This window comes from Larus michahellis, chromosome 1 (assembly GCF_964199755.1).
Source record: "Larus michahellis chromosome 1, bLarMic1.1, whole genome shotgun sequence".
In the NCBI taxonomy this organism is placed as follows: Eukaryota; Metazoa; Chordata; class Aves; order Charadriiformes; family Laridae; genus Larus; species Larus michahellis.
The window spans coordinates 31,584,844-31,603,680 of record NC_133896.1 but is presented as its reverse complement, the minus strand read 5'-3'; the positions used below and the strand labels follow the sequence as shown (position 1 = coordinate 31,603,680).

Below are 18,837 nucleotides of genomic sequence, written 5' to 3'. Positions count from 1 at the left end.
AGTGGTACCCTGCACACTAGAAACAGTTAATAAAAATCAATATAGGTGAGCAGATTTCAATCTTGTAATTCTGTTTCTGGAAGAATGAGATATAGAAAAATAGTGAGCCAGATTCTGCTACTTTCACTAGCAATTTGCCCTCCAAAGCATGGTTTTCTTCAGTGCATTATTAAGGGTATATAAATTACCCAGCTATAGATTGTAAGAGGATCAATGCTGAGCAGACAGCACTCATTGAATAGTTAGAGCTTTCCCTTTTATTAACCAGCAAAAATATTACTATTTAAAAAAAAAAAAAAAAAAAAAAAAAAGAGATGGACCCGTAACAATATTCTTAAAGAATTTTTGTTTCTAGAACTAAATGCAAAGACAAACCTTTTAATGCAGAAACAATTTTAATAAGGTCAAAGTGTACAAAAATTTATCAGAACAAATGTTAGATGAACGGAAAATTAAAGAGTAATTGCGGCCTCAGTGGACAATGTGTATTACATACCTCCTTACTCATCTGAAAGAGAATTAAGACACTTCTTTTTTAAAAACAAGTTTTACAATTGTCCATCCTTCATGGTTATTCTGTCCATTTTACTGCTGCCCCAAATGCAGAAGTTGCATGTTTCAGAGAAGCCTGCAGATAGAAAGGTTTAACTTATCTTTATAGATTCAATTCATATTGTTTTTAACAAAACTTTAATAGTTTGGTTTTTTTTTAAAGCTTACTTGCAAGTCATGTTTTATAGGTAATATTCTACCACCTAGCTTTGGTAGTGGTTGATTTTAAAGAATATTTGCTATTCACACAATTTGCGTTAGATGTTTAAAATACCATGACTGAAACAAAAGTTAATTTGTCCAAAAGGACAGCCAAAGAGGCTAAAAAGATATTTTAGAACAATCACCAGAAGCCTTTATTGTATCATAGTCACTTCAAGTGTTGTAAAGCAGTTTTCTACAATCTTCAGCTTTTCTTCAGAAAGCAGGTTTTCTTGCTTCAGTTGTCCAATAAGTGCTTCCAAGGACCTGAGTCTCCCCAAAGTTTTTATCTCCTGCATTTCAAGTAGAGTTATCTTCGAGTAGAGCTTTGAAATTTTTTGCCAAAGGTGATCTCTGTCTATGTCTTGTTTGCAGTATGAATGCTCAGTTTGTAATACTTCGTTTCCACCATATGCGTTCATATACACAGATTTATCTGTTTCTGTTTCTATGTCCTCTGTGTCAAGAAACTCGTGCTTAATCGGCAGAAAAGAACAATTTTCTATTTCAGGCTCTTCTGGACTCTCTGCTGGCACAATAATAGCAATGACAGATTCTTCACCTCCACTGAATTGTTCAATAGTTTGTGTGACTGTACTCAGTAAAACTGCATTTTCACTTGTTGGCTGTACTTCAACAGAACAGCCTACAACATGAGAATTAGGATTTTCAATTGCATAGTCAGTAATTGAACCTAAAGCATTGTTCAGTTTCAGAGACGAATTCAAGTATTCAGGGTCTGTAAACTGCAAGACTGTAGCTGTACAACCCACTGGATCCTCTACAGCAGTAGAAACACTGGTACCTTCCATGCTCTGGACTGCTGGTGGCATTACAAGAGGATTAGGTTGATGTATATGCTGCTTAGATGAATGATCAAGAATGACACAGTCTGCCTGAAAGTCTTCTCCATTTTGAAGTTGTAGTTTTTGAATTTGTAAAGGTTTACTCAATGCAGTTGAGCAAACTACTGCTTTTTCATCTACATTTTCTGGAATTACAGGATTTTTCTTTGGCGTACTAGGTTCGAGTAATGCAGATGCCGCCTTTGACTCTACATTTGTATTTGTTTCTTCCAGGTCATCTCTCTTTTTTTCTTTTGGGGTCTTCTGAGAAGATTCTTTTCCCTGGAGAAAAAAAAAAACAAACCAAAATCATAAAACCAACTACCTTGTAACTAGGAAATCACTTGAACAGAAAAAAAATTGTGCAAATCTTATTTTATAACTTGGTACAGCGTAACTATTAATTTAGACAAACACCATTTAAAAAATACACCAGAGATCTTCATGTGTCTTCCACAACTTTGCTTCAGGTCCTAAATGTTAAAATACTATTTTAAAGCTCTAAAGGCAATAATACTTTTTTTTTTTCCTTTTTCAAACTCTAAGGAACTTTACTGATTTACACGAGTCATTGTAATTTTAAAAACACTGGAAGAGAAGTGGCTAGACAAATCTGTTTGACAAAGACTGGCTAGCATCTCCTATTACCACCTGAAGTGCTGTATTAAATACCTCTGCATTAAACATACACAGTACAAGATTTTTGCCTTAAAGATGCAACAAAGTTGTTTTAGCCAGTTATGTCAAATTTTTAGTCATGTGGTGCACCCCGAAGAGAATTTAATAACAACAACAAAATAGTTTATGAACGCAGAACAGTGAAACATATTCATGCACAAATACCTAAGTGGATTTTTAAATGACCAATTCAATTATGAGAGCTAAACTTCACCATTCATAAAAATGGAGAACTTTTTTTTGCATGGATAGAAATCTTAACAGGATAAAATTTTAACAGGCTTTAAACAGAAGTTATTACTGAAAGAGGGACAATTTGAAGCTTATCCTTTTTTAGCCACCTTCTTTTCCCCTCCTCCACATGAACTACAGCACCGCATGATTAGACTTAAGATCAGTATTCAAACAAGATTTTTAGTATGTCAGTCAGTGAAATGAAAATACGCTAACAGTGACTGTCATTTTTTTTTCTAGTAGGCTTGATTATGAAGAGACTAAGCTGCGGAACTTGTACTCATGTTAGGCCTGTGGACTAAAAAACAAAACCAAAAATGCACAGAACAATCACACTGAACAAGAAGCAACTTCAACTTTTCTAAGTAAATATTGTCCAGGCAAAAATTTCAAACTATGTTCATGAAAGTATGTATGTAGTCCGAAGTATCCTAAATACATTAAACTTTGTAATTTAATTTTATATGAACCTTCAGTCTTGAAAGGACTGAAAAACGCACACAAAAATAGAATCCATTTGGTTACCTTTACCTTTTCAAAGATGATATTTACCATCACATCAGTCTTGGGGATTTTGAGAAAACTAAGTATTTCCCTTTCTCTGGTGGTGGTGAACAATACACAAATATTGCAACTCTTCCCTCTCTTTGCCACTCTCAGTTTTCCAAACCAAGAGTTTAGAGGCAAGTGTTGAAAGGCAGCTTGGGACTTTAGCTTCTTGTTCCTCTACATTAACTTGGAAACACAACAACAAGGGATTCTTCCCCAGAATAAGGAGGGCTCTTTCCCATCTCTTTGTGAATATTCAGTCTGTGTAGAAATTTCAGTTTTGGTGTGTGGGAACGTAATGAAAGATCAGTGAAAAGGACTGTAAATGTGCTCAAGCGACTCGAAACGGGGTGTTGGAGAACACATACATCACACTAATAGTTGCTTAGTCTTATGCGCTCGACAAGGAGAACACCTGCACTTAGATAACAGAGGCTTGTGATGGACTCAGAGGCACCCTATCAAACAGGCCTGAGATTTCTGCCCTGCTGCCAGAGAAGGTTAAAGCACAGTGAAAACTATGCCTGCTTGAATCCCTGAAATACAGGCAAAACGAGCAGGTTTGGACACTCTCTCTCTCTTGCTCGCTAACAAGGACTCTCTTGCTATCAGGGACTCTCTTGCTCCATGGTGCCTGCACCCCCTACTTGCGTGCCTCTGCCCAGGTGCTGCTTCAGAGATTCCCTGGTCCAGAAGGCATTGAGATTAAATTTGTTCTTTGCCTTTAATCCGTGGTTTTGTGGTTGTTCATGCGTCCTGCCTGTGTTGGCACACGCATGGGGCAACTACAGAACCAGTGACTAAGTCAACGGATATTGTTGATTTGCGGAGGTGGTCACTGAGATATGTGTAAATGTTTAGAAAGGCACAGTCAGAAGAGTGAGATTAAAGAAAATAATGCCAAAAAGAGAAGTGAGACCACAGGAAAGCAAGTTCACAGTATCACAGATATCAAGAACTGGCGTCTCTTCTTTTGATAGCAGGGAAGCGATGGATATGTTGAAAGGAAGCATAGAATGTTCTTTTCCCAAACTGAATAAATTTATCTGGTATTTCCCATGTATATTGCTGATACAAAAATGACTTAGAGAAGCCACTGGTATGTCCTTGGCAACACCACTGCATAAAAGGTTTGTTAACTTCATAACTCTACCGTACACCTTTGTAGGTGTACTATGACTGCTCTACGGTCACATGCAAAACAAGAGAGAATGAAGAGGGGGGTAAAAGCCAACTTTTCTTTGGGGGAAAAATCACACAGTTTATCTGCAACTGCGCAGAACCACAGGGCAGCAAAGTCCAGTTCCAAAGCTAGGGCTCCCTGTTACAATGACAGCACAGGGAAGCGAGTGATAAACTGAAGCAGGGCGGGGGCGGTGGAAGGAAAGATATTTATTGTTAAGTTACTACCACCATAAATTGTGGGATTTTCTATTTTTACATTTGAGAGATTCACCAAGATTGCTTTTCACTCTACAGAGTCAAAAGCAGTCTGGGCAATACTTGCAGCCATCAAAGAAGACAGAGAACTTTATGACTAAAAATAACTTATTTTGTAAAATTGATTAGCCACACATTTCAGTTTCAGCAATTTAGCCTTTAGCAATTTAGGAATTTGTCTTTCCACTTCTCTGACCTCCAACATGATGATCCACAGGAAGATAGTTATGTGTCAGAAGATAATTAGCATAGCTTTGATCAAGATTAGGTGCCTGTGTAGCACGGTATTTTTATGTAACCAATAGTAAAACTCTGTGAAAGACAAGATGGAATAGTCTTCATAGCATATCTTTGGCAGCCTACACCCCTGAACTCTTAGGTGTTAGAGGGGTTAGGGACAGGAAAGAGAAATGTGTAGTTTGAAATTACTACATTCCAAAGCCGGTATTTATGTACAGTTAATAAAAGGCCTTAAATAACATTAAAATATTCATTAAGAGTAATTGAACAGGAGAAAATATTTACAATCATAATATTTTCATAGGAAATTTATTTTCCTATGGGACATATCCTATGGGAAATGCTTCTGTAATTTCCAGTTAAAAAAAATACTGGACCTCCAGTCAAAGTATGGGAAGTTTTTCTTCCTTTACACTATGGAATCACATACTCGTTTTGTGTCAGTCCTGTTGATAAAATATTTTGATGGATGGGAATTCTATTTCTAAAATAAAATATGACTACAATACAGATAATTAGAACATCTGTATTACTTAAATAGTTGGTTAGCTTTGTACTACAATAAAAAAAGATAGGAATACATTACCTCATCATCTGGGGAAGAGAAAATTGTTGGTACAGCATTATGTTTCAAGTACCGTATACCCCATCGCACATCAAGGGAATCAGGAGTAAAATGATCGCTGCATAGAAGCTGGTGCTTACTTGGAGTCCACGCATCTCGTTTCATATTCCGCAACCATTTCTCAAGTCGCTCTTTATCATGAAGTGGAAATCTTTTTTAAAGCGGTTGAAAAAACAAACAAAACCACAAACATAAAAACTGTTATTTTTTCTCTTTCTTTCTTTCTTTATTCTTTTGAAATAACAAATATCTCATTGCTTCTTACAAGGTAGTCTTTCCTTACAAAAAGATTAAAATAATCCTTTTTAAAAAATTTTAAATATGAAATGCTAATCAGGATGTCACTTACATGTTAATAATTAAGCAAATTCCTTCTAGTTGGATTATTTGCTCCAGAGTTCAGCAGCAGAATTTCTGTTGATTTCTGCTAGCAAAGGGTTTCAGAACCCATGGCCAAGACGTTTTAAAAGGCTTGATCCTGCAACACTTGCTTAGAAAGTAGTTCTGATGAAGTCAGATGAAATACTCTGACATAGTTTTAAATAAATATGGCCCAGCCTTCATTTTAGACACAGTATTTGTGGGGCTTTTTTGTCTTAATAGACACAACTAGTAACATAAACTTTTGTTACTATTTTTTGTTTAACAGAGTACCTCTTAATATATGTCATACTTCAGCTTATCTGATAATTTGGAAATGTGAATATTTCCAGTGCAGGATTTAAATTTTGTTCAAAAAGTAAATACACACAAATGCAAAGCATTTCTGTATTTTGTGTTTCAGCAATTAAACTTTCTTACAGTGTTGAGAACCCACACAATATTATATAAGCCATAACTAACTTTTCAACCACCTAACCTACTTGAAAAGGAAAATTCATAAAAAAAATTAAATCGTTTTTGAAAATACATGCACACAGTCAGAGAAATTACATGGGAAAGAGAACTAAATTAAAAGGAAGTGGGCGAAGATATAAAATTTACTTAAATGAATCGCGATACACAAATTAAAGGGAAATCAAAGGCTAATTCTGATGCATATACAGTCAAGTGGGTATGGTGATGGCAACATAAACATTCAGACCACTCTTAGCTCTTATCTCTTACCAGACCGACATCAGGGTGTTTGTAATATGCTTACAGATTTCTCTGGTGCATATCAAGTTTCTTTCAACTCTAGCATACACCCCATATGATATACATAAACCATAACTTGAATTCTGAGCACTGGTAAATAACTACTGTTAAGAAAGCAATATTCCTTAGAAACATGAGTAATAATTTTTTTTAAAAAAATTATGTTTTTGTGGATATGAAACTGTAAGAGACAGATTCATGTGGTCATTAAACCTGACTTGATTGTAACTGTAGGATGTAAAAATCATTAGCTGTGGGCAGTATGATGCACAACAGAAACATCCAGACGTGAACAAGTGCCTACAGCCTCTTTACAAGAGCCATTTTGGTTTACTCCCTAAATAGAAATGGAGCATTCATAACTCAATTTCTCTTCTCTTAGCTCTTGTTTCCTTTTAATTAACAATCAGTTCTTTTAGTTATGCTTATTACCATATATTTATGGAACTTCAATGCACCAAAAAATTGGTTCTGCAGTGAGGTATTACCACACAACAGAAGCTGGGGAGAGAGCCTGGAGTGCCCGGTGTCACCTGAACGCTATGGCACCAGTCAGTCTGGGTAATTCTTGGCAAACCCTAGATCCCACCCTCAAATCCCTGAAGCTGCTGTTTTCCTCCAAAAGCCACACATGGCAATGACTCTCCGTGTTCCAAAACTACAACCTAAGTTCATTTTGAGAGAAAAATACCTGAGATTCACAGGATAAATGTGCATGTCTTCACCCATTCCCCAGCTTTTGAATTTGTTGCCATTTGAATTTTGAAGTTACCAAGGAAACAGAGCAAGCTTTTGATGCATCTGGCTCTGAGTGTTTGCAGGGATGCAAAGAATAATGCCAGCAAGAACACAATAACCTCTTAAGGATGGGTTAGAGGTTCAGCCTTTTCAAATCCTGCCTACTTAGACTGTGTACACCCAATAGCAGCATTACATATATTATATGGCATGCCCCATGAGTAACAGAGCTTAGCCTGGGCTGTTACTACATAGGTCCAAAGAAGGCTCTCACTAATAGGATGGCTCCTTTCAATTGAAGGTCATGGCACCAACCACATCCTCTCCAAGAAGGGATAGAGAACATTTGCTTCTATTGCTGTTACCCTTGCAACATAGCACTTGCTGCCTTCCCCACAGTCAGCCAGCTTCAGATGGGAAACAAAACAATCTGTAGTGAGAGACAATGTCTGATAGCGAAATTCATTATTTTAGCTAAAGGGCAACTTTGCCAAAACCTGCTCCTACTTCACTACCCCTTTACTTGTCAACAGAATCTGTCCTCTGGTGTAAATGAGACACAAAAAAAATGACAATGGAAAGAGGAAGCAAACAGAATTTATTCAGGAACTGCCGCTGCTGCACAAGTAAAAGAGGTGAAGAAATAACACAAAGGCAGGCAGTTAGGCCAACTGAGATTCAGTCACAATTAAAAAGTCCAGAACCAAATCCAGAATGGGTCTCAGAACCAAACCACTGAGAAACAGAGGACTTCTCTGGGGTGGTAAGAGGCAAGGGAATAAAACTTGCAATTCATATCAGTAGTAGTTGCTAACGTAGGGCAAGAGATCTACATAAATCAAATCTCAACACCCCTTCTACAGGGCCATGATACTTGTAATGCAGCCCAATTCAGTGGCTAGATGAAACAGCTGTGTTTTTGCAATCATCTTTATATTGATGCCATACATTTGAATATAAATATGTATCAGCACTCAAACTTGTTTTGATCAGCCATGTGGCACTCACATTCTCTAAAGCAATATAAATAATTTATTTTCCCTCATTTCCATGGTTGTTTTATGATGAATCACATATTAAGAGACACGCCGGGAAAGAGTTTTCCTTCAATCTAAACTAAAATCCCTTTTCAAGGCAGTCTTCCTGTGGGTCTTCCTACATAGCCTTCCTGATCTTGGAATAACAATGACTACTCAGCAACTGAAACTGACAACTTAGGTGGAGGTATAAATTTAAGCAAAACAGATTTTGAGGCTAGTTGTGAAATGTATTCTACAAATTTTTCTTAAATGCTACAAAATTCCTTCTGTTGACAAATGCTTATCACACTTTTATTCACTAGAAATACATTAATGTTTAGTTACCTGCACTGTGCTCCTCTCAGGGTTGAGAAACACGGTTTTTATCTCACCATTCTGGGAATCAACTACCACGTAACCACAACAGTACAGAGGTTACTGCGGGCCTGGGATGGTGACGAATCACTCAGGTGGCCGGAGAGTCCTACGCAGCCACCGCAAACTGGTTTTTGGCAAGCGAGCTAGTTAGCTTCCAGCTAGCTCAGCTGCCTCCAAACAAACCAGCAATGCTCCCATTCGCACCGCGGGCGAGATAATAATTCTAGTGGGAATATTTAAAGAATCGGTATCCATGTTTACCTTCCTACTCTGTTAGGCCCCGCGCTCAGCCTGCAAGCTGTCAGATGGGAGGACGCTCAGCTCCTCCACCATTAAGCCAATGCCTCCGCTGACGCCTGCCCTCCTGAAACACCCCTCGCCGCCTCGCTTGATTAAAAAAACGGGGTAACCAGTGCTCCTAGCAGCTAACCAGCCCCATGATTATACGCGCAAATTTTATTTTTTAGCCAAAATTTTACTTTTTTGGTTTTCACTTCACGAATCCTCTGCGCCTACCCAAGGGCCCTTCGACGCTGCTGCACCTCTCCCCGGCCAAGCAAGGAGGGTGCCGACCCCTAAAGTTAGTTTCTCGGCCATTTACTCCCCCTCCGCGCCCGGCTCCTGAGGCCTCGCCTCCCGCGGCGTTGACCCCTTGGCGCTCGCCATCCCCGGAGCCCGCCCTCACCCAGACCCTTCCCCGGCCACTCACGGGTAGAAGCTCAACTTGCGCTGGTCCCTGGCGCTTTGGCCCCCTCGGTTCTTGCAGCAGGAGGCGGCGCAGTACCGCGGCATGGCGGAACGGAGCAGCCCAGCCTGTCCGCGGCCCGGAACCACCTGCCCGGCGGCGGCGGCGGGGGCGGGGGGGGGGCGGGAGTCACGAGGGCAACGGCCACCGCCTCCTCCCGTCGCCCCGCCCCGCCCCGCCCCTCGGGGCGGAAGCCCCGCCTAGCGTCACGTGGGGCCGAGCGACCAATGGGGCAGCGCTTCGTGTAGGAACCGGTGTCGGGGCGCGGGGGGGCCGGTCTGCGCGAGCGCCGGTGGCCGTTGGGCGGGAGCGGCGCGTGGGGCGCTGAGGGGTAGCGGCCTCTGTGCTGGCGGCGGCCGTGAGCGAGGGCTGAGGTGAGGGGCGCGGCGGGGACTGGGCCTTCCACCGCGGGGAGAGGGGCGGCGGGGAGAGGGGCGGCGGGGAGAGGGGCGGCGGGGAGAGGGGCGGCGGGGAGAGGGGCGGCGGGGAGAGGCCTGGGCCGATGTGGAAGGGCTTGGGGAAGGTGGAGGGCTGCGGAGGTAGCTGGAGGGAAGGCGGTCGCGGAGGGGTTAGAGGGCGCTGGGGCGGCTGGAGGAGAGGGTCTGGGGACGGTGTGGGAAAGGGGAGACACTGTGGGAAAGGGGGGACACTGGTGGTGTACCTTAGAGCTTTGGGACAACACTGGGACTCGTTCTGGTGGGTTTATTTGCTCTTTGGGTCCCTCTGAGCTCTCGTTTCTCGCTAGGCCCGTTTGCAGTGATCTTTCCCAAGCCTGACCGTCTTGGAGGTGGGACAGCGTCCCTTAGTGTCGCTGGTATTATCTGCCGAGCTCTGTTTCGGCCTCGCTTTGTGGTACGGCTCTAGCGAGGTTCATTAGGGGCCTGGCTAGGGAGGATGATGCCAGGGGAGGCTCTCTCTCGTTTCCCAGTTCTCCCGAGCTAATTTCAGGAGCCTTCTAGATTTGCTTTCTGATCAGTATAGGAGAGGCCAAGAAAAGTACAAGCTCTGGAGTTTGACAGACTCTCCTGTAGCTGGCTGTGGGAGACTTGCTTACTCATCGGGTTAGTCGTGATATGAGAACCAATGGAAAACTTTGTTAGTTTGCTCACTACTAATGAATCGTTTGCAAAAATAATTATATGACATCAGAATTCCACTGGATAGTGCATCGCAATTCATGTAATCAGAGCAGTAGTGGTGCTGTGGATTTTCTGAGTATGTGAGGCTTTGTGAATTTACTGAAGATCTTTGCTAATTACCCCTGAAGAGGGATGGAATATGGCATTTGCATTGCAAGATGGAAAGTAGCTCCTCGTATTCTATGTGACAGATTTTATTCCAGCTGCATCATCCTTAAACATTACCATCTTGCAGCTATTGATAAATGTTGATGAACTGATAAAGAACTGATTGTTATCACCTCTATAATACTCTTGATAAATACTAGACAGTATACTTCCTATACCAAGCTTAATAGTAGTTGGGATCTGTAACTACTTATCCTGCAAAGTTAAATAATTAATCTGTATTAATAAAATCTCTAACTTTATTGCTGGATGTACCCAAATAAAATGTAGTTCTTTATAACTGTAAGGAGGGACTGTTTTATAGCATGAGCCTAATGTCAAGAAGTATACACAACTTAACAAAGTCTGGAAGTAACTTCTGTGCATAGCCTGGAAAGTGAAACTTGTCTGTCCCTTTTCAGTTGGGAAACAGGGGAAGAAGGAGACATAAGCAGAATAGTGTTTAAAAGAAACTTCGTTTTGAAAGTAATTGTAAAAATAGTTAGGGATGGCAAAGGAGAGGTCAGGCATTTAACATCTTACTTAACAGTAGCAACATTAAGATGCTGACAGCATATAAAAGAGGTATGTTCTGAAAAGTAAATTCAATAATGGATAATAGTGTCTAAATATAAGACTTACTGTGTCAAGTTTAAAATGTTGCTTATATTGGAGTTTCATTTGTATTTGATTTTCATTTATGTTTTATTATGTTTGAGTTTCATTGAGTTGTTCAAGGGCAGCATTAAGTTGTCTACATTATTTTAAAAAACAGTGAAACTTAAGTACTGTTGCTTTTTATATGCTTCAGAAATTCAGATGAAACTAGGGAAAGTATAGCATAGAACTGCACTCCGGAAACCCTAATGTAAAACTGTAGAAAAAGGAGAACTTAGGTGTAATTCATTATCAAGAGTAATAGAAGTTGAAGTTAGGCTGAGCAGAAGACTTTAGGGGAGTGACTTGATCAGGCTCTGATGAACTTGGGAGTTATAAAAGAGTGTTTGGCTCTTAATGAAGAACATAAACTGCTCTTTTCAATGTTTAATAATAGAAGCAGGGAAGTTAGCCTTAAGAGAATGCAGCAGGTGATTATGTAAGCGTGATGCAGGTGTGTGGAAATGAAGTAAAATAAAAACAGTCTCACATGTGAGATGAAGACATGGATCTGAATCTATAAAGCACAAACAGGAAGAAAGTCCCAAAAGTGTGGAAGGATGTACATATGTGTAGTTCTTAGTGTCCAAGTGGCAAAGTTTCAGGTTAGTGAACAGGTGAGAGAAAATATGTGCAAAGGCTTGTACTAAAAATATGTCTGGTATCATGCACGAAGAATACTGAAAAGACCTGTCTGTTTGATATCTAAGTACCACTGATCAAAATACCGTTTGTTTCAACTGCTGCTCCTCAACACTTGATATCATGCAGGCTGCTCGCCAAATAAATACTTAAGAGGGCATGGGCATGTTAATCTTACAAGCTTTTTGCTGTTGCCTCGCAAGATTCATTTTAGCCCCCTGATTTACCTATTAGAAATCATATTTTTTTTTCCCATTTTTGGTGCTTGGGTGTTAAGTTTCTTGAGAGCATATGGACTTTCTATTAAAGGCTTAATCGTCTTACGTACCTGATAGTCAAAGGTTTTGAACTCTCTGTGACAAAATATTTGGGCCACATAGCACCTAAAAATATTCTAACTTTAATAATAACCAGACTGTAAGGATAGTTTATTCAACTTTCAGGAAAGCAATACCATTCATATCTCTGAGTTGTACTTGCACTCAAATCAGTGTAATCTGGTGAGTGGGATGTGTTACTTCTGGCATGTTCAAGGCCTTGTCATTTATCCTGCTGGTTGGGTGACAGCCAGCATTCTGTCTTTGAACATTCATGTTTCTATACTCTGTGTTTTAAATACAATATTCACAGACCTTGAAAATCATTTGATCTCTCCTTCTGATAGGAGGAGCTCACGCTGTCCTTCATAAAAATCACGAAAGATCATGTGCCTATGTGGAACTGATTTTTCTCATGACTTGTGCCACAGCTTTTTCCCCTGAGTTCTAACATTGGTTTGTTTTAAAATGTAACCTTTTGACAAATAAGTTGCTGAAAAAAAGTTACAACTTTTAATTATTGTTGAAGCTGCTTGTCTAGTGAAGAAGCCTTTTTTTTTTTGAGTTCAGTTCAGACATGGAGAGTTTAATATGTAAACCTTTATATGCAGTGACATTTATCAAATGAATTCTTTGATATCAAAGATATGTTAGGTATTTTTATTTATAGTACAATCTAATACAGAAGTAAGCTAAGCCCAGCCCATTGTACAGTAAATGAAAATATGCCCTACTTGACTGAACTCTGTACTTTAAATGAGTGTTTTACTCTATCATGTTCTCCTTGGGTCAGTTAAGTGACCTTCTGAAGCTGAGCATGAACGTCCAACAGTCTTGTCTTCCTGCTCCTCGCAGTCAATGTTTAGTTCAGTTGTGTTTTCAGGCTCTTATTGTTGCACAAGCTAATCAGTGAATTGGTCTTCCAGTGTTGAGTGGGTTTTTGCAACCTGTGCTTAATGTAGAGCTGCTATGTTTATGGTCCTAGAACTCAAGAATTAATTTAAAGCTAGTTCAGGTATGCCAGCATGAACTGTTTGATACAGTGAAACGTATTGTGTATTTACTTCAACAGTTCTGTGGGAGAATGTACAGTTAAGGGTAGGTGTAAAACAAAGATGAACACTGAAGCGTGCTTGTGATGCATGTGAAATGTGAATTTGCAGTAGTTTCACTTTCATATTCTGTGAATCTGAAACTAGGGGAATGGGATTTGACACGTGTGAAACAACGTGCTTACATGTCTGTCACTGAGTGACTCCTGAAACATGTAGGTCTTCCTCTTCGAGCTTACACTTGTACTTTTAAGTTATTGTGGAATGTGAAATAACTTGTTCTTCAAGTATATTTCGCTTTCTTTCTAGGAACCAGAGAAATGGCCACTACGCAATCTGTCTTCACATTTGCTCTCTGCATTTTAATGATAACTGAATTAATACTGGCTACAGAGAGCTATTATGATATCTTAGGAGTGCCAAAAAATGCATCTGACCGCCAGATCAAGAAGGCATTTCACAAGCTCGCTATGAAATACCACCCAGACAAAAATAAGAGTCCTGGAGCAGAAGCGAAGTTTAGAGAAATTGCCGAAGGTAATATATGCTAACCTTAGTCTTAATAATTTGACGTGTGGCTTATATCTGTGAGCAGATTTGGTAATTTAAGTATGCTCTGTTTTTACTGAGTAAGAGGTAAAAAGACTTTTTTTTTTTCTTCTTCTGTGCTGTCAAATGTTCAATATCAATATCTTACTTGTTTCTGTTTCATTGCACATAGGCAGGCCTTTTACACAGTTTATGCATTCCTGCTTGTTAGGCTTTTTGGCTTATGCTTCTTGTCACAAAAAATACTTGGCAGTAGGACAGCTTCCTAGGAGGTTAATTCTTATCTTTTGATCTGTCTAATAACATCCAGCTCAGGATTACTAGGGCTTCAGGGGGACCTAACAGCGACCTTCCAGTAACTATGGGGAGATTTAGCAAAAAAAAATGCAGCAAGGTGCTTCAGTGGTTTGTGGTGGGATTAAAAGAGACAACAGGTGTAAGAGATTCAGAGTGGCTATAAGGAAAAACTTTTTCACCTTGAGGATAGGCCAATGTTGGAACGGGTTTCTTAGAGAGGTTGTGGAGTCTCCAACCTTGGAAATTTTTAAGGAATGAGGGGATAAAGTCCTGAGTAATTTAGGGGCTTGTAACTTTTTAGGGCTTGTAAATTGTAACTGACCCTACTTTGAGCAGGAGGTTAGAATAGAGACCTTCTGAGGTTCCTTCCAACATGAACTATCCTGTTATTCTAGGAATACACCATTTGTAAGTGTTGTGTGATAAAATATAATGGTGGAAGCAAATAATCCAGAATAGAAAAAGATTTGGTGAAAAATAAGGTGTTTCCATTTCTGCCTTCCATAGACTGTGTTATAACATCCATCTATTTGTGTAGTTCTCCTAACTAAGATAATAAGATATTTCTGGCAGTCTTTTTACATCCTGCAGTTGTTGGCACCTATTACAGGAGGAGCTTGTAACTCTTAAGTAAGTGTTGAAGTATATAGAATAGTTGTAAGCCTCTGACAGATAAGAAAATAGAAATGTTTGAAATACTTCATGTTATCAGAATAGGTATATTATCTGTCAGAGTTTCTACCTTGGAACAGCAGTAGCTGTAGGTCTGGACCAAAGATCAGGTGGAAACCTAATTCCATTTTAGGTACATCCAAACACAAAATGTATGTTTATTGTTGAACTTTTGGAAAAAATTGAGAATTTGGACATAGAGGAAACTCATTTCCTTTGTTTTATCTCCTTGATGTTTATCTTGTTGGTTAGTTGTAACTGCAGTGTAGCTAGGGCTTGCTGGCTGGCTGGCAAGTAGTTTTGCAGACTTTGCACTGTGTTTCTGTGACAGGAATGCAGCAGGCAGTTAGTTCGTTTTGTTAGATAGAGCTCCTAACTCATCCTCTCTCCTTCAGTCTTTCTGATCACCGTGTGTCATTGCTATTTTCTTTCAAATATAAGCACCAACCTTTATTGGTAGTTAAACTATGTTGTATTATGGGAATTAAAAATTTCAAGGATATAATCTGTCCTCATAGTATAGCTATATTTATTATTATAAATAAATAGTTATTTATCTTGAAACAGCTTATTTTGTGTTGAATAAAGTTAAAGTCAAGTTGAGCTTGATTGGGCTTGTGTCTCAAATGAAAGTCTTGCTTGAACTTTGTCCTGTTGAGGGAGTGCCATAAAGCTGCTGTTCTTTATATTTGGGAATGGTTTTCTTTTTTCTTTTTTAAATGGGAATGTAAATAAACTTTTTAAACTTTTTTTGTTTGTTTTAAATGGAAATAGCTTATGAAACATTATCAGATGAAAATAAACGAAGAGAATATGATCAGTTTGGGCGTCACGGAGGACAAGGAAACAATGAAAGTCCGTTTCATCAGTCATTTAATTTCAACTTTGATGATCTGTTCAAAGACTTTGACCTCTTTAGTCAAAACTCACGGTCAAAAAAGCACTTTGAAAATCACTTCCGAAGTCATCGGGAAGCTCACAATCGGCAAAGACGTTCTTTCCAAGAGTTCTCCTTTGGAGGTGGACTGTTTGATGATGTGTTTGAAAATATGGAGAAAATGTTTTCGTTCAGTGACTTTGAAAACGCACACCGACATGCAGTGCGAACTGATACTAGGTTTCATGGATCCAGCAAGCACTGTAGGACTGTCACTCAGAGACGAGGAAATATGGTTACCACGTATACAGACTGTTCTGGACAATAATGTCTCCTTTCTTTTCATCTCTCTTCTTTCAACATCTTCATAACCTCTCTTGGTTTTGTGCTAACAAGGAAAAAATTCTTTGAACTGTTTGTTCTAAAAAACACTTAACTACTATAAAGAAATTGTAGATGAAACTAATCTTCAAAATAGAAACAATACACAGTTGGGAAGTAAATGTCTTAGTAACTACTTAGAATGGGAGAGAAGTCATCTCATGTATTTGAAACTTCACGTATTCATGTATTTGAACTTCAACATAAGATACATATTTTTAATTTCAGAGATGTAGTAGAATTTTTTTCATATATGCCAATTCAGGACTGTTTGAGTTACTGGTGCGTATGGATTGCAGCAGGGGAGATACTTGCAATTTTTACCTGATATGGACTTACTGTGCAAATTTGATAATTTATACAAAGTAGCAGCAGAAATATGACTTACCTGAGTCTCTGTTACTCTTTCCAGCATTACAAATGTATTAAGAAAAAACCCGCTTTTTAAAATTGGAAAATAACAAGAGGGAATATGTTAAGATTGTGCTTTACCTAGGAGAGTGATATAGGAATTACTTTTTTTTTTTTTTTTCCAAATAGCCTTTCATTGGCCTGAAGAGATTTTAGGATTTGAATAACCCTTGACTTCTTTAAGGGCTATTCATGTATGTAAGCTTGTGTGCACACAAACTTTTTTTTCTTCCTTCCAAAGTACAAATATCTCTTTAACAAAGTTTAGAAGAGCATACTGAAAACACTCTTGTTTTGTGCTTATTATATTATCATGTGTGCAATGTAGTTTCTGTAGCTCAGTTTATTGAACTTAAATACTCTCCTGTGCTCTTGTGAACTTAAACAAGGTAAGCTTGCTGCCAGATTCCTAGTGTTCCTGGAAGGTTCTAAATAACAAAATCAGTAGATTGTGTTTAGACTTGACAGATTTGTTACCAGGAGTCTTTCAGCATTGTGATTTGAAATGTAAATTCTTAGCATAAACACAGAGTACAACTGACAATTAAAATTGTTGTATTCATCTAATATCTTGTGCAGGAATTTCATAATAAAGACAGTACGAATGGGTATTGGTTTTCAAAACCATGGGAATCCATAACCAGTCTAAGTTATTTAAAACTGAAAAAAAAAAAAAGAGGTGAGGGGAAAACCAACAAAAAACCACACAAAAAACCTGTAAATATTTTTATTGATGTCAATCCAAAAGTTCTGTTTTATTTCTTAACTAGTAGTACAGGTTTAGTATATTAAATTGGTTCCCCTTAATAAGCTTGCTGTCACCCACGTATTGCTATCCCTTTGGAATTGTGAAATAAGAATTTACCTTTCAGATTGATTACATCAGCAAAATGAGCATTTTAAACAACAATATTCTAAATAGGTGTTGAGTTTTTAAAAATCTTTATCAAAAGAGATTTAACCCTTTGCTTCTCAGATGGATATTGAAAGCTGCCTATTTGCTAAGTAACTTTAATCTTCCTCTCAAAAGGGTATGTATTATTGCTTGTTCAATTTTCATTCACTAGATACTTGGAATGGATTGTTGCATTATATTAAGTGCTTGTTCTTTTCCATGTTCTTGTTTATTTATTAATAGACTAATACCTCATATATGGTCTTTATATAAAGCCAGTAATTTGTGCAACATTTTCGGAATGTGCAATATTCTTATACTAGGAAAAGTGCTGGAGTGAGTGTGTTTGTGTTATTTCCACCCTTTTTCTGTGTAAGTAGAGATTTTTCATTTCTTCTGTATAATTAATATATGATTCAATCAAAAATTGTAATTAATATAGATTTCTGCATTTTTTTCTTTAACATACTCCATCAGTCCTATGCATGAATCAAATTATCTGCCTGATTCATGTCATATGGGCATCCAAGTGAACAAATACTAACTTAAAGTTCTGAATTACTTTCTTTTACAAATATCAAGCTTTTTAGAGGACATTTCTGTATGCATTTGACAAGAATTGTTCACACTGAGAAGACTTTGGCGGGATGTGGCCTTTAGTATTAAATATAAGAGAGTATTAGTGAATATCCTTTAGGGATGATGACCGCTGGAATTTATCGGTGAGAGGCAACTCTGGAAGTAGGATGCAGAGATAAAATGTTAATGCCTTTCTTACTCTAGTGAGAATTTTCTTAATATAAAATAAAAAAAAAAATAACTTGTAAACATCAGAATGAGCAGTTCCTAAGCGTGGGAGAAGGAATATTTAAAGATCATACTGGAACCAAACTATTGACTTCACCAAAGGTAGTTTTCTCCAGTTATGAATTTGAGTCCTTTCCCTAATCCCGAATTAGAGGATTAAGGGTTAAAATGAGCACTGTAAATGGTAGGAATTGCAGCCACCCCCAAAATTTTAAGTCTGTTTTAAGTGACTGTATGAGGACACCAATTTTTGGGCTAAACTTTTAGTGAAAATCAAGGGTCCTTGGCTCCTTCTAGGCTAGATTTCCCTCTTTAAGGATACTCCAAACTTGGTATGAATGAAGCGTACTTGTTTTCTTTAACTCTTAAAAGTCAAACTATGAAACTAATAATAAAATGATAGGGTTACTAGTTTTCTAGCTGATAGTACCTTAAAAAGACTTCTGCCTAGTCTGTTTGTATCTCCTTCCATATTAGTTCTCTTAATTACTTGCCATAGGAAAACCAACAAATACTTGCTGTTATTCCGGTGGCTTCTCAAAGTGACCTTTCTACATGTTTTGGTTGTTGAGCTCTCCTTTTGGATTTTACCTTGGATTATCACTAGCGTTGC

The 18,837-nt window shown here is 38.5% G+C and overlaps 2 protein-coding genes across 3 annotated transcripts; one reads left to right on the top strand and one right to left on the bottom strand.

Annotated features, from left to right (window-relative positions):
- Positions 1–336: 336 nt before the first annotated feature.
- Positions 337–9,559, bottom strand: THAP5 (THAP domain containing 5). The gene is made up of 3 exons (XM_074608367.1): positions 9,346–9,559; positions 5,326–5,515; positions 337–1,880 (listed from the first exon to the last, which is right to left on the bottom strand). Exons 1-3 carry the CDS (start codon positions 9,426–9,428, stop codon positions 909–911), a joined length of 1,245 nt encoding a protein of 414 aa, XP_074464468.1. The 5' UTR covers positions 9,429–9,559; the 3' UTR covers positions 337–908.
- Positions 9,560–9,639: 80 nt separating this feature from the next.
- On the top strand, positions 9,640–18,245 carry DNAJB9 (DnaJ heat shock protein family (Hsp40) member B9). 2 transcript variants are annotated; one of them, XM_074608222.1, is made up of 3 exons: positions 9,640–9,755; positions 13,645–13,872; positions 15,628–18,245. In XM_074608222.1, the coding sequence occupies exons 2-3, from the start codon at positions 13,656–13,658 to the stop codon at positions 16,056–16,058; spliced, it is 648 nt and encodes a 215-aa protein (XP_074464323.1). In that variant the 5' UTR covers positions 9,640–9,755; positions 13,645–13,655; the 3' UTR covers positions 16,059–18,245. The 2 variants fall into 2 exon arrangements, with proteins under 2 accessions (XP_074464323.1, XP_074464244.1); XM_074608143.1 differs by lacking the exon at positions 9,640–9,755 and adding an exon at positions 10,127–11,252.
- Positions 18,246–18,837: the final 592 nt, after the last annotated feature.